Raw genomic sequence first — 16,852 nt, forward strand, 5'->3', positions numbered from 1 at the left:
TGCTTTTTGATACTGTACTGTGTAAAAAGACTATATAAAAAGAGTTTTGGAGTTAAATAATCTTATTCTGAAGACTAGATGTTCTTCAATGAAGATTCTAAAGAGAGCTATCATGGCTTAGAAGCTCAAAATAACAGCAGAATTTGTAGTTGGATACAGTGAATAAAAGAAGCTGAAAAATGGTCTTTATTTCCATGTAAAAAACAGTATCAATTATAGCTTTGATAGATCTGGGGTTATGTCTTAAGAAACGTATTTGCAAAACTTAATTAGTTTCTTTTGCTGGTTAAAATTTATAGATAATAAAGCTAAATACACTGCAGATCACAGGCTAATTAAGATTCATATGGTTTTGCACGTTTGCAAAGAATGCATGGTAAAATTTTGTGGTTGCAGATTATTTTATCTTCCAGCCTTTATACTTTGAAACTTCATGTTCCCTATATTCCTCTGTGACAGTGTATTCAGTAGTTTGGATTTTGAGCTCTGGAAGCAGATTGTTATGGGCAGTAGTACACTGGCATGAAAATTAATGCATTTTCAAACATCTATGTGTTCAATGCATTTATATATCTTAATATCGTTTTTAAAATTAATGTAACTTCTGTGCTAAAATTCAGTAATAAGTTTAATTTTCTTCTTCTTCTGAAGATGGAAAAAATTGTCAACTTTTGGTAAAGTTAATGTATCTTAGTTTTGGATTTTGAGCTAAATAATTAGATTTGATTTATAGAAACTTCACCAGTCATTTATTAGTGACATTTTCCTTTTCCACTAGCAGCTTTCTTACAGCACAAGTATTTTTTGTGAGATATACTGAGATTATCTATTTATGCATAAATATATTTTTTAACAACTTCAGCACTAGAAGTATAGTTGATCAGATTTGATAATTAAAATTGCCCAAAGTTTCCTCATCTTTTTGAGGACTAATTGCATGATTTGTACATCTGATTATTGTTTACAAATCCCATGGAAGTTTATAGTATTTGCAAGATTTGAAAAATGAACTCTAAGGCACAGCAGTCTTCATTGAAAGGTACCTTTGGTGGCCCATAATAAGCAATGCCTGGATCCATTGCATATGTGGCTCACAGTTTTGAAGATTACTTTTCTAAGTAAACACAACTGAAAATACAGTATTGTTCTTGTAAATAAAGGATTGAAATAGTATTTGACCAGAAAAATTTAGTACTATTTAAATTACCATCGCGTATTTCATTTTTTTCTTTAATGTTTAAATGCATGTACTTGTGTATAATTTCCGTTCTCAGTTATCAATATTTTTCATTCTATAATTGTAAAATAAAGAAAATATATTAAAGCAATGACATGATATATAGTGAGGGAACATGTTTCCATAATTTGCATTATATTTCCCTGGCAGATTTATTTAAAATCAGTGGAATATCCAGTGGTAGAACACCTAAAGACTCCAGAATGTTTGCCCCTTTCTTGTATCTAAGTTCTTTTTAATAAGAACTGCCCCTTACAGCATATAAAATGATGAAGTCTAAAAAGAAATCTTATGTATACCTTTTTACTTCCACCATCCACTTCTTTAAATTAGTTGCTGTCTTGCATCTAAATTAACCTGGCATAAAGTGAATGCAAAATTTGTGTAGCAGCTATGAAATTTATATTTTCATATTTTTACATGTATATATTTTTACATGTATATACCTTACTAATTCCCGATTCTTGTTTGTTCTGTCTCCGTAGCTTGTTTCTCTTTAACTTGAACCTTATGTCTTTTTTTTTAATTTATTTCTCTTACATTACTTAAACAAACAAGTATGTAACGATATAATAAGACACTTCAAAAAAGCATATCCTGTAGCTTTTTTCTGGGCAATGCTTCCTACTGCATTCAGTCTTGTAACACTGCCAGTTCATGAGACCATGTAACTCTTCAAGTTCATAAAGTGTTTATAATGATCTAACTTTCCACAACTTCACCAAAATTTAATGGTTTTGAGGAAACATTATAGATCAGATGTGCTTTTCTCATGGTAAATTAAAAACTTCAGACAAAGCAGTTCTTCTGTTGCTGAAGAATGGGCTAGGGAGCAGTGAAATGGCTTTGTCTGTTATAAAATAGCTGTCTGTTTCTTGAAAAGCTCTTGTGCCTCAGTGTTCTTCAAGCTATTTTAAATTAAGGCAAAATCTCAAATTTAACCAAGTTATCAATCTCTGCAAACCATAGATTTCCCCATTTTCAGGGTATACTTAGGTTTTAACAGCTAACACTCTAGACACAGAGACATGATGCAAGAAATTGAGACCTGAGCAGCAAAAACTAAGAACAGCTCCCCCAAAAATATGGGTTTGAACTGTAAGGTCAGTGACAGTAAATAGTTAGCTGACTAAGGGTAGTTTGAAGTATGTGGCTTAAAAAGGCCTCATCAGAAGCAATAACAGAGCTCAGAATTTGTGCGTTTTGCTGGTTTGTTTTTTCAATAAAAATCTTCCCAGCCAAACTATGCATTTCGTGTAGCACTGGTAAGGGCTGGAAATTTTATGGATGTTTATTTGTTTGCTGTTTTTTGTTTGTGATTTCTTGGGATTTAAAAACCAAACAAACACAGACACACACACCAGGTTTACTTTCTATTAAAGGAGTGCTAACTACCTAAAAGCAGAGAAATTCAGGTTATTATCTTTATATCCTTCAGTGAATTGGATAAGCATGTTGTAAAAGGAAGTCTGAACTGTATGATAAAGGAGACTGCTGCCTTTGTGAACAGTGATTTGTTGCAGAAGTTAGAAGGTTAGAGAGAAAGCATCTCAAAGTCTACCTGAATTGCCCCCTACAGTATGGTCTTAATTTTCTGTAAAAGAATGAGATATGTGACTACTGACTCGTTCCCTTTCTCCCTTCCCTGGCTTTAGCTACATAGCATAAATACACTGGTTGTATTTTCTATTCCATCTTGAAATCTTTGTCACGCAACTACAATGTACTATGATCACAGTTCAGATTTTCAGGTGGAATAATAAACACTAATGAATAAAATTACCTTAGTAATTAACATTATATTAACAAGTGATCTGGAAAATATATCTTAGTTTTATTGACAGAAATGACTGAGCAGTTCTAGCTGATATTATCTGTTAAGTAAACATAATCTTGTTTCTTGTAAAGAACATTTTAACCTGAACGGTTATAATTTTAAAATTTTTACATATGATTTTGTAATAAGAAACCTGGAGGAACTGAATTGATAAGCAGTGATATCAGTCTCACCTGGTAGGCGTCATAGTTAAAGGGTGAATAATGTATGCTTCTTTCTGAGGTTTTAATTCTACAAAGAGAGTTTTCAAAATTAATAAACTACATTAATTAAAAAAGAAATAGAAATAAAAAATAAAATTCTTTAACATTTGATGTCTCTGAATTTTAAAACTCTTAATGTCTAGAGCCAGATTCTACATCTCTTATGGTGAGACTGGCAGTTTTGGAAGGAAGAAATATATATATATTATATTTTTCTATATTATATATAGAAATTATGTACAGAGATGATATAATAAAGGCATAATATTTTATAATAATATGAGGCATTATATAATACTTATATATATTCTCTCTATATAAGATTTCTATACACAGGGCAGCACTCTTATTTATACTAAGTGCTTAATGTGAAACTACTTTCTAAAGCTGCCTAACTAATTTGTAAAACTCAGAAGCAGTCTTTTTGAACTAATGCAAACATTCTTCAAGAATCTGCAAGCATGTGTCCAGCCCTTTTCCTTCTTTTAGGAGCATAGTACAATGGTAGGTGAGGAACTCTCTCTCTCTTTGCTTTCTCACCCTGCAGCAGCTGGAAGCTCATCATTTAGACACTGAATTAATTTAGACAGCTACCAAGCATGCCTCATTTTTCCAAGCTTTTGAAGGTCAAAAGCTTTTTATTTTCTCTTCTTATACTTTAAAGCTTAAGAGTCCTTGAGGTCTTCCCCTTTGACAGGTCCCACCCCCCCAGCAGAAAACGGTGATGTATGTAAAAACCCACATTCCTATCTTTTCATCCAGATAAGATTCTTCTATGTGCAGCAGCAAAGAAGATATCCTAGAGGACAACCTTTGTGTCCAGAGTATTTTTGCCTTCTGGGTCAACCCCTGTAACAACTAGCCATTTCCATGCAAAAATGGCTAGCCAGTTTTCAAAATAACTTATGAGCTACTTGGATTACTGATTCTTAGCTGGATGTGAGACAGCCTTCATCAAATATCTGAATTGTTTAGGTTTTCTTTTCCCATAGCATGTGTACTCATGCTTGTGTTGTTACTCAATAGATTACTGTGTATAAACGAATGTGACATTTTGATTTGACTGCACCCAATCAGCTTTCTTTTGTGTAATAAATAAAGGATTTATTGGGAATACCTTTTGATTCATTGAGACTGCATGTATATTTGAGCAGCTTTTTTTCCAAAGTAATATATAGTAACAACAGTTTAATTGCAGCTTTAATTTCAGCAAACAGTTAATTTTCAGATTATTTTTTATTCTCATAAAAATCATGGTTAGAAATAACCATCGCAGTTTATAATAGCTATCTCTAACAATAAGTCTATGGTTTTGTTCTCAATGCAGTATATGCAATACCATAGAATTATTTTATTTTATTTTTTTTAAGTGTTTGAGAAATTTTGAAAAGATGTCATATAAATTCAGAAATAAGGACATTGATTTGTCTACCATTATTTGTAAAATTCAGGGATCTCGTTGTTAGTGCTATAAGGATTATTTCAATATAGTGAAATATTCATTCTTGGTGCTGTAGAACATGCCATATTCAAATTTGGGTTGCAGTAATGGATGGAAACCTGTAACTGACTAATATATTGAAACACCTAACTTTTTTGTTTGCTTTTTATTACAAAGCATACGGCATAGGTATTAGGTCAGTAACTGTCCACTTCCAAGTGTGAATATTTAACATTGTGTTTGATATTCCGTTTACAGCTGAGCCAGCAAGAATCTCAGTTTATGACGAGAATCTTGCAGAAGGGATAGTAATTGGCTAGTACTTCTTTTGGTCTCATTTTGTGACATATAAATTAGAGGGGTCAATTTGTGATCAATGAATTTTATTAGATCATATTGAAACAGAGTAGGTTTCTCTCAGGTGTTGCAAAATAATGGTCAGTGATCACATACATGTAGCACAGTCTGAATTGCTTTGAGTAGGTATTTTGTGTTCCATATGTAGGACGGTTCCTTCACATAGCCAGCAGCACTGATGGAAGTTGTGACGTTATGCTATAACAGCAGATTTTAAAAATGTTTTTGGTTAAGTCAAAAGCAACCGTTGACTCTGAAGCATGTTTTTGATGCTTGTTGACTTTTTACAATGTGAATATTCTTTGCATATGTAGATGCGGATCAAGGTTGCCAGGCCATTACTTTCATCCTCCAGCTTGTTAACAGAGAATATGCTTAAAGATGGTGACAGAAGTTTAACAGAGTTTTCAAAGTGTGAAAACATGGGTTGGTTTTATCATTGAAATAATAAGGATGATCTGCTTAAATTAATTTAACAGTCCCATGGCGTCCTCGCCTATGTCACTGTCAAATTTGAACGGAAAAAACTCTGCGTGCTTAGTGCACTCTAGAGTAACAGTGTTACAAGCATTTCAGCTTCTGATGGCTATTCTCCGTTACTCTTTCTTATCCCCATAGAGGAAGAGAAGGTATAATGGTGCAGTGACTTTATTAGGTCTTAGCAGTTGAGAACTGTCTGTTATCCACAGATGAGTGTTTAAAAAAACTGTTTACGTTTCAAGTGCAGCTGATATCCATTTCTCTGTTCTGTCACTTCATGACTGACCCCAGCTCTCTGCAGTCAGTGATAGTGTAAGATCCGAGGGAAGGTGGAAAAACTGTTGTTCCCTCCCTATGCCAAATAAAGGTGTTGCTGATACTATTCTGCAACATCCTTTGCTTATACTTCCTTTAGCTCTTTTCCAATTTCCTTCTGTCAAAAAACTGTCCTTCTTGGAATGGTTTGAGAGCATAGAACACCTGCCAAGAAGCTCTTTTGCTTTCCATTTATGTTAATGTTTGCTTTTCTTCTTTACATTTCTTAAAGTTTTATTAAAATGGTGCAGAAGTTAATCTTCACTATTTTGCCACTGAAGGTCATGAGTCCAGGATTTTTGATGCAATTCCATGTAGTTTTTATAACATGAGAGAAAGCAGTGAAAAGTATGGGCAACATTACACTGAGTATTTTTTTGCAGAGAAGGAATTTTTAGCAGTGTTGGGTTAAACAGGTACCATGCATGAGATGACGTTCTATGTCAGATCTAATGGAAGAAGGATTTTCAGATGGAAAATTTTCAAACACTTAATGGAGATCACAGTAGATCCGTGCAATAGTCACATAGTCTTGCTCAGCTATTATGACTAATTTTAATTGTTTTTAAAGCATGTTATGTATGGATATATTCCAAGCATTAATGTTATAGAAAGAAGAGTAATTAAGCTATGCAAAACCAGTGTACCATTTCCATAGTGAACTGGTACTTCAAAAAATTATCTTGCTGAATAAATGTAATGTGGTTAGGTAATTTCTTAACTAGATTGTATACTACTTAAAATCTAGGCTTGCACACAGTACAAACGTTAATTTATGCAGCAGGAATGTGTGTTGAAATCGTCTGTGCTTCATTATTTATATTCCCATAGGACACTATTTTCTTTAAAACAAACTATGGAGTTCATCAGCTTCCCAAGCCTGCTTTCCTGATGTAGCTTTATTTACTGAGCATTGTTTTTCACACATAAATAGTGCTGAAGTTATGACTGGTGTTTTAGCTACTTTAACACATATACGACAGTGGGATAAACATAAATTGCATGTAATTATTAGATCTGTACAATTCAAAATGAATTTGTTATGAAGATCAAGACTGACAATTTCATTATAAGTTATCACATTACATCTGTTACACTTCTTTCTTTTGGTTCTGGTATTAAACTTTGACTTTGTGACCTAAACTACAGTGAAAGGCTTTAAAAGCTCTATCTAGTGTTATATTTGCACAATAATAGTGGTAGAGACAATTTTTTCTATTATATCATTAAAATTCCTCAATATCATTTTTGATAAAGTCATAAATATATTTTTACCTGAAGGATTTAGTTTTTGTACTAAATAGCTAGCAAATTGATTAAACTTCTTCAGAACTTTTTGAGAAACATGAGCTAACACTTTCTGTATCAAGCCCCTCTTTCTGGCTTCTGTTTTATCCTAGTCTTTTAAGATTAGAGTAATCAGTAAATCCTTGCTATTGGTTTCTCTTGACTTTACCCAGTAGAATGTAAGTGTGATTTCTATACTTGTATGAGTCACTTGGCTTCTAAAAAATAAATGTGAGGGTGGCCTTTGAGGGAAAGAGAATTAACGGTAATGGATTTTTTGTTTGTTTTAAAAAGTTGTGATTGGGCATGAGATTTTTGGGCTTTTTTCAATTTTCCAGAATGCTTTCAACAAAATGGGTGTCCATGGATAGTTCAGGCCTAGCATTACTTGAACTGTAATGGGCTTTTTTTCTTCTTTTTCATATTGTTTTTTCCTTGGTTTCTTTGCAATGTCAGCATGCAATTTGCTGGGTTTTTTTGATGATATAATTTTACTAGCTGCTCTGGAAAATAAATTTCTCATAGTTCCAAGTGAAAATACTTCAATGAGAAACAGTACATGGGAAATGAAAAATGAGAGTATTTATTGAAAAACAGGTAAAACACCACTCTACAGTTACAATTTAAATATTGCAGCTATTCAGATTAGTTGCTACAAATGTTAAATTCCAAAGTAAAACATTTAATCTGAATTTAGTTATTTACTTCAATTTTAACCCATTTTGGTAAATTAGCAGAAATACTAATGTATAATCCCATTCATTCACCATCTGAATTTTTTGTTTGTTTTATAAAAAGCTGTTTTATTGTACAAGATAATTGGATTATCTTTATTCCTTTGCAGAACTTTCTGAGTAGGTACTATTTGCATTTCTCTTTTTGGTTTTGATCAGTTTTTAGAAACTGTTGAAGAAAGAACATTTACCACCACAGTAATGGGGTCCAAAATGGATCTTGACAACTACCAAACTGCTTTAGAAGAAGTACTCACATGGCTTCTCTCTGCTGAAGATGCACTACAAGCACAAGGAGATATATCCAATGATGTAGAAGTTGTTAAAGAACAGTTTCACACCCATGAGGTACGTGTTTATAATCTTTTGTTAGTCATTTTCCTGTTTGGATCCCATAATAAATTTTATATATATATATATATATATATATATATGTATATATATATGTATACATATACACACACGCATAAAATATAATATATATATTAATTATTTTAAATTTTTATTTGGAGAATTTAAAGGTAATATTGGAAACTGTACCATATGCAAAATGTGAAAGTGTTTATTTCTGTTTTATGTTACAAGGTTTGTGGAGGGTTATGAAAAATTAAAATAAAAATAAATAAAGCAAATTTGAAAATAAGGTTTGGAAAGTGGTGAAATCAAAGATATTTCTCCAAAGCCTGTTCTTCCCTTCCAAAGAATCAAACTTAAAACAGGATTTTGTTTTTATTGTCAGGGTTTTATGATGGAATTAACAGCTCACCAAGGACGTGTTGGCAATGTTTTGCAAGTTGGAAGTCAACTACTAACAATTGGAAAGCTTTCAGATGAGGAAGAAAATGAAATCCAAGAACAAATGAATCTACTTAATTCTCGATGGGAAAGTCTCAGGGTAGCAAGTATGGAAAAACAAAGCAAGTAAGTAATACAATAGGTAAAATAATATATATTGAGCTTGACTGGAACAATTCTGAACTTCAATAACAGCTGTGGCTTTCTTCCACTTCAGTGTGAACAAGACTCAGTCTTAGCTCTTTTCTTTTCTTTCCTTTTTTTTTTTTTTTTTTTAAACCAGAAATTTAATGTGTCATGACCCTGAAGCTTACGTGTTGCTTTGAGACCAGAAGCTGTACAGATCAGCAGCTATCAACAGCTTGGACACTAATAGTGTTTAAATGAAAATTTATATAACCTGTTCCACTTTTTTTATGGTTATTTCAACAAGTATCACACAAAATGTAGCTACTATGGAGATAATCTTTTCAGAGATGCAAAAAGAAAATCAAAACAAATCTTTAAAACCTGTAAAATTTGATGCAATAAAAGCAGTAAATGGAAGGCTAGCTTTCCAGAAAATATTGTCATATGGGTTTATCTGAGGAAAAATTACAGGATCCAAGAAAAGTGCAATACCTGCAGCTTAAAGTAGAAAGACAATTAAAAGTAGAAAAATAAACTATTAGTTAATTAATCTTTGAATTATTTTTAACATTTTAAAGTCTTACTTTGAAATTTTGATTTTTGTATTAATATCTAGTATAAGAAAGTCCATAAGGGTAAGACCTTGTGATTGTGCTACAGTGGAGTAATTTATTTTGCAAGATACAGAGTAGTTAACACAGGAAATTAATTGAAAGCAGCTTTATGTGTGTGTGCGTTGCATTCCTCCTGTCTTAAGAAACAGTTTGTTAGGTACCTCTGTTTCACATTCCTTTTCCTCAAACTTCTTTTTTCATGTGGAGTCTTAAATTCTGTCTGATATAATAACTAAGTTTCAAATTCATGGAACTTTGTTACACCTACTGATATTTCTGTATAAGGGAAGCGATGGTGAAGTTTACAACTATTATACTAAGCCAAATCCAGTGGAAATTTTGAAATTAATGGAACATCACTATTAGTTTCTTTATAGTCAAGAAGTATTAATTACTGAAGGATATAGCTATTCTACACAGCAAAGACAAATAAATGCAGTGGCAAACAACCTGAGTCTGAGATCCCTGTTGGCTTCCTCTGGACTTTGAGCCAGACAGACTTCATTAAAATCTTTCTGCCAAGACCTTAATTTTTCTCTCAGAAATACCCAATGCACCTGGAGAGCAAGTCCTTTTGCAACTGTAATCTTTATAAAAAGGTGAATGTCTTTGTTAGTCAGGCCACTAGTCTAGGCCAACATCCTGACTGTAACAAAATAAGAAGCGATCAAATATTGGGCTGTATAAACTGTTAGAGATCAAATATTGGGCTGTATAAACTCATTGCTCTGGACACCACATATTGGGCTCTTGTAGTGAGTTTATGTAGCAAGGTTTTGTGAGTTTATGTAGCAGGGGGCTGAAGGGGTGGCTTCTGTGAGAAGACCCTAGCAGCTACTCCGTGTTAGATAAGAGGATTCTTGTGGATTCTTCTGGATTCTTCTCACTGAAGCCACCCCTGCAGCTCCCCGCTACCAAACCATTGCCACGTAAACCCACTACAGCTCTATGGACCATTACTCACATTTACTACAGCATGTCTAGTGTATTATAAAGTTCTCTGTAGCACTTTCATGACCTTGAATTGTTTTCCACTGAGGGAACTTCCTGAGAATGAAAGTAGTTGTGTGTATTTGGTAACCTGCCATTGTTTTTTCTTCCATATATTTATTCAATATCTGCTTAGCCCTTTGTAAAGTGTGTGTACACTTTACAGCATCCTTTGGCAGTATATCACAAGCCTCTTACCTAGCTACTTTTTTTAGGAATGGCATGTTTTTATTGGTTTTAATTAGGTCACTGGTAGCTTAACTGATTCCTTGTAGTTAATATGTTGGAAGTGAGGATCTTTCCTTACTGTCTTTATAAATATCAACCTTTGATTATTTGTTTTGTTCTCTTGCTCTTCTTTGGGCTTTTTAAGTTTTATCTTTTCTTTTTGGAGTAAAAAGGGACTAGAAAGAATCATGCACAATATTTAAAGTTTTTTTTCATGCACAATATTTAAAGTGACTAGTTTCATTCTAATATTTTCTTGGTAATTCCATCAGATTATATTTTTGTGGTTTTTATCCATTGATGACCTTGCATATCCTTGAGAGTCTGTAAAATTGTGGATGGACTTAGCTATTTCAGCCTAATTTCCTCCAGCTGAATTGTTTTCTAGGAGAGTAGAATCTATGGTACTTTGGTGTAGGCAGTTTTTATTTGCCATATTTTCATTGAAAACAACACTCATGGAGCAATCTCAACTCTATGTGTATGTAGTATTTTGTCTACTAAAATATACCCTTTGATACGAACTAGTCAATTTACTTCTAGATGCAGCTATAGCTCAAGGAATCAGTCTACTATGTTCTTAAACATGTTATATTTGGGGAATACAAAATCAGAAGAAGACATAAGAGCTTCAGAGAACGTTGTGTTACTATTTAAATTCTTATACAAAAAAATAAAACAAACAAAAAAAAAAACCACTGTGACGCATTTAATACAAATTTGGTTAGAGCAAGCGAAAATTTCTCAGGACTGATGTATTTAGAGATGGCCAATTTTTACCTATTAGGTCAAAACTCCGTTTCAAGCACCAGATGGAGGATTATGAATTTAAACAGCTTTCATATCACAATGTAATATATTTCTGGGTTATTATACTCAATTTAAACTTACAGAATCTATCTTGTACGTTGGTGTAGAGAATAATCTTCTGAGCACATTACTGTAATCTTGTCTTTAAGGCAACAGTGACATGCTTATCCAAACAGAGATGTGTTGTTTTTTTTTTTTGTTTTTTTTTTTGTGGCAATAAGAGCAGCAAGGCTGTCTGTCCTCTGTGGTAATAGCAATAGGAAACGTAGTGAAAAGTAGCCTGCACTACAGCAGAAAACAGAAGCGAGTGATCAGCAAAGAGATTTAAAAAAAAAAAAAAGAAAAAAAAAGTGACTAGTACCATAAAAGTGAAAGGGACTTAATATTTGAAGAATGATTAGGAGGTCAGAATATCAGAGTCATTTTAGAACACATCAGTGCAATCATTAAAAGTGGTACACATTGGATTTGCCATGTATTCACTCTGTATTGGAGCGTGTCCAGAGAAGACATACAAAGCTGGTGAAGGGTCTGGAACACAAGTACTGTGAGGAGCGGCTGAGGGAACTGGGATTGTTTAGTTTGGAGAAGAACAGGCTCGGGAGAGACCCTATTGCTCTCTACAACTATCTGAAAGGAAGATGTGGGGAGCTGGAGGTTGGCCTCTTCTCATACATAACTAGTGACAGGACTAGAGGGAATGGCCTCAAGTTGTGCCAGGGGAGGTTCAGTTTGGAAATTAGGAGACATTTATTCTCAGAAAAAGTGGTCAGGCATTGGAATAGGCTGCCCAGGGAGGTGGTAGCCTCACCATCCCTGGGGAGGGATGTGTTCAAGGAGAGGTTGGATGTGGTGCTTAGTGGTTTAGTGGGTGACATTGGTGGTAGGGGGATGGTTGGACCAGATGTTCCTGGATGTCTTTTCCAACCTTAGTGATTCTATGGTTCTATATTTGACTCTTGCAGCAAGCAGTACATTAACATGCTGAAGGAAAACAGCCTGCTTTTTCATTTCTTCCTCCCACTCAAATAGGATTCTTTATAATAAAGCATCTCAGAGTGATAAATGAACCACTGGAGAGGAAAACTTAATGCAATTTACCACTTTATGGGGAATTCCACAACTACTAAAGCACATTCAGTTCAATGGAAAAGTGTTTTGTGTTTGAAAATTATGAGAGCCATACTGTAAACAAAGATTACAATAAACTCTTGAGGTATATAAGTAAGTATTAAAATATTTATCAGATGTTTATAGAAGTAATTTGAAAACCAGAAAGAACCTGGAGAAATTGGAAAAAGAAAAAAACATTCTTCTGCCTAAGAATCAGACATGATTATTTTATGTATTTTATTTTCACATTTATGCTCCTTACTTCAGAATAGTAACAGTTTTCTTTATAATAAGTATTTACTTGGTCCTACCTATGTTGTTTGTTTACTTTTAAAACGAATTTACCGGATTTTCTATACTGCTTATTATTTCATTTATTGTTAAAACTTCGCTAAGATGAACCATTGTATTTAATATCTGTAATGCCTTGGTTTATAGAACATCGAGTAAGAGAATAAAATATACATTTGAAAATAAAGAAGGGATGGAGGTAGTTTGTGACCATAACTAAAATACTATTATAAAACAAGTTGTTATCGTGTTTTGTTGTTGTTGTTGTTGTTTTCCAAAATCATTATTTCCTGAGGTGGCTCGTCTTGATGTTTGCTTGCAGTTTCTCCATTTTTTTGTATCCATGGCTCTGCAGTAGAACATATGTTACACGTTCATGTACTTCTCAGGACTCCCTTGTACACTGCTTCTACTCTTTCTATTTTTCCCAGACCACTTTTCACATTTCCTCTCTATGTATGTTCCAAGACATTCTGGTTTGACTCATATTTCTATGGCTACTACTAATACTCAATTATTTCTGTTTCAGAAATCCTCAGACAATTTTGGGTTTTCTTTTTTATCCAGATGCAAAGAATAATCCAGAGATAAATTGCTAGTGTTGTTGTCTGCCCCAATAAAGCTTTTTTTCCACAGCTTTTCCCCATCCAGTCAGTCACCATCCTATATCATTCCAAACATTCTTCCTTTCCAGGTGCAGGACTTTGTATTTGTCCTGGTTGAATGTCATAAATTTCTTGTTCCTCCAGCCCTTCTAGGTCTTTCTAAATGGCAGCTCTGCCCATGAGTGTAAAATGCAAAAGTGAATTTATAACTTAATGTATAGAACTGAATTTGCAGTGTTTTGCATTCATAAATCAATAGCTTCTCCCAGGGATTGTTTATAAATATACTAACTATACTATGTATATTAAGCAATAGTATCTAACAAATTGAATATGAATTAGATGAGAGAAAAACAAGTAAAGTAGAGAATAGTACTGGAAATTTATCAATTTCTTTTTACAATATGAGTTAAAACTGTGTATACAGTATTTAACTTAGCTGCATAAACAGCAAGTAGTAATTGTGTAAAAAGCTTGTTGGAGACTAAATACTTGGCTAATAAGAAGATTCAAAATTGAAATGAAGGAAATAACATAACATTCAAGAATAGAAATGCAGAAGTATCAGATGTGCCTTAAAATATACATGGGCTACAAATGGGATATGGGATCATAGACAATATGTCTGATGTTGGCAGATATTAAATCCTGGTTAAGGTGAATGTAAGTGTCCCAAAAAGTAGCTATCTACATGTTCAATGCAATCTTCTGTTGTGATTATTTTGAAAACTATTAGGTATGCCTGGGAACATACAGACTGATACTTAATTTAGACATATTTTGATGTGTATTTCCAAAATAATACACTTCTGACACTTCTGTTTTTTTCAAACTATCTTGGTAAAATCTGAAATAGTTTGGATAAACACAGAAGTAATTGCATTATTTGAGTATACCTTGAAATTGTGACAAAAAGCTATATGTTTGGATTTGTGTAAGCACCTGTTAGTTGACTACCTGTTGTCGGACAAGGCCTCTTACACTTCTTTGGAGCAGTATGTTCACATTGCACTTCTGCCAGTCTGCATTTGTGCAGGTGTTGAGGGAGAAAAATATACTTATGTTTTGTTCATCTAAAATATAAACAAATGGGAAGAAAGTCAATTTGAATCTGGGCACTTTTTGGTGCCATTCGTTGCACAATGACAAACTTTACAATAGCTTTCTCATTTTGGCTACATTTTTTCATACAGCCAAAGAGGAGCCAAATGAGAAAAAAGAGGAATTGGAGTAGGACTGTGAGCTAGAGTCTTTCTTCCATGACAGTTTTCTCTGGTGTGAAATTTCAGCTCAGATTTTCAAATCTGCAGACTGTTTTGAGTGTAGCAAACTTTAATGGTGTGGTCCAAGAGTTGTGCTTCAGGTATAAGCAGCATACTATAACTTATAATGGTTTCACCAAATTTGCCATCATGGACAGCAACTTTGGCTTGATAAGTTAAAAATCCCATGTTATAGGAAATATGAGTAATAAAAATAATTACTTGTAGTTCCATTATTCAGCACAAGTTTACATAGTATTTCAGAGGTTCTTTTGATGAGATGAACATTTTGTTTAGGCAAGATTGGAGGATTTCTGAGAATGGTAAGTATGAAATGTGAAGGATTGGAATTGATTTATGGATACATTGATTTCGAGTCATCAAAATACTTTGTTTAGGCAAAACTGAAGTATTCCCTTTTTTATTTTTTGAGAGTATTCTCTGCTGAATAACTGAATAATGTAACAATCTGTTCTGTGTAATACCCTTAATTTCAAGGAACCTTTTAAGTACATATGTCTGAGGGCTTTTAAGTGCTTGTAATAGACAGTACAAGAAATCAGATAGCAGGAGTCTTGAATTTTCAAACAGCTTTAACAGAAATGCAACTGCAGAACAAAAATTTAATAAACCATAAATTCCATCCAGTACTCAGGTTCTAATAAATAATATAATAATAATAATGAAATCCTAATTCTAGACTCTTTCAACTAAACTATTGCCAAATTCATGACTGTTTCAATAAAGCTTCACATGGCTGTTTGAAAATATTTTTTACTCTGGCTTGACATCTAGCCTCATGAAAATCAGTTTAACAATGAAAATGCCCAAGAAAGGTTTTTTGTTTGTTCGTTTTGGTTTGTTTGTTTGGTTTCATTTTGGAAAGAATAGGATTTAAGACTGAAATCAAAACCTGTGCTGAGCAATTACTTAAAAAAAAACCAACAACAACAAAAAAAACCCACACTTTTTTTATTATTTTTTTTATTTTTTTTAATAAAATAAATTTTAAAAGGCCCAGCTCTTCAGAAAGTTAAGCAACTCTCTACATGAAAGTTAAGTTAAGTTTCCTGATAGAAACAATAACAGTAAACCTTGCAAAGCTGTCGTGTAGTTTGCAGTCTGTATTCTACTTTTCGACTTCGGGAATTAATATGGATAATTAATAGTATACATGGGACATATTTCTTTTTTTTTTTTTTTTTTTGTGTGTGTGTATAAATTGAAATGTTTATTTCTTTGTTTTACAGTTTACATAAAATCCTAATGGATCTGCAGAATCAGCAGCTAGCCCAATTAGCTGACTGGCTAACAAAAACAGAGGAAAGGACAAAGAAAATAGATTCAGAGCCCCTAGGCCCGGATCTAGAGGATTTAAAACGTCAAGTAGAAGAGCATAAGGTATGCTATGGAATTCATGTACTGCATAATTTGTGATCTGATAGACACTAGGAATTAGAGCAACTGTGGAGTTTTATGAGTTTTTGTTGCTTTCCCCACTCATCAACATGTATATCCATGTTACACATTAAGTCCCTGAATTTTCCTCTCTCTACAAGCTGAGGAGAACTTTTTACAAATTTGGATTCAAATGGTCTGCATAGAGCACACTCTAGTCTTAAGACTGCCTTCAATGAATTCCTGTTTAAACTAGTTCCTCTATACAAATAATTGTCTCCAGTGAACTGCATGGTAAAAATAGATGCTTTAATTATAAAGAACAGTCCTTTAGCTCGGGGCAAATTGAATTTGGGGATTAGAAAATGACTAAACTTTCTAATTTCATTGGTTTGCTGACTTCTCACAAACCTTTCACAGTATGTGTTAAACTCACACCTCTACTCCTTGCATTTGCAATGATTTTTTGCATTTTTGCATCACTTTTCATCCTGGCTTTGCCATATTTCAGATACTCACTTATAGGGAAATAAGTCACTTTCTCCCTGGTTGTGACCTGAACCTAGGGATCCATGAGTGCTCTACCTTGATCAAGAACTGTCATGATAAAGTTAAGAAGTCTGAATTTTAAGGATTGTTTTAATAATTTGGTGAACTTCACAGTCCTTGATAACTGCTTATAGTTTAGCTCTCTGAAGCAAGTGGCATGAAAGTCGGAAAAAAGGA

General features: G+C 33.4%; 1 protein-coding gene across 9 annotated transcripts in view; it reads left to right on the forward strand.

Moving 5' to 3' along the window:
- DMD (dystrophin) overlaps window positions 1–16,852 on the forward strand; it is a 958,404-nt gene that overhangs the window by 165,941 nt on the left and 775,611 nt on the right. For all 9 annotated transcript variants that reach the window (XM_032193124.1, XM_032193145.1, XM_032193154.1 and 6 more), the window contains 3 exons: window positions 8,051–8,239; window positions 8,631–8,812; window positions 15,979–16,129. In XM_032193124.1, coding sequence (XP_032049015.1) covers window positions 8,051–8,239; window positions 8,631–8,812; window positions 15,979–16,129 — 522 coding nt within the window. The remainder of the gene's footprint in view (window positions 1–8,050; window positions 8,240–8,630; window positions 8,813–15,978; window positions 16,130–16,852) is intronic.

Source organism: Aythya fuligula, chromosome 1 (assembly GCF_009819795.1).
Source record: "Aythya fuligula isolate bAytFul2 chromosome 1, bAytFul2.pri, whole genome shotgun sequence".
Classification (NCBI taxonomy): Eukaryota; Metazoa; Chordata; class Aves; order Anseriformes; family Anatidae; genus Aythya; species Aythya fuligula.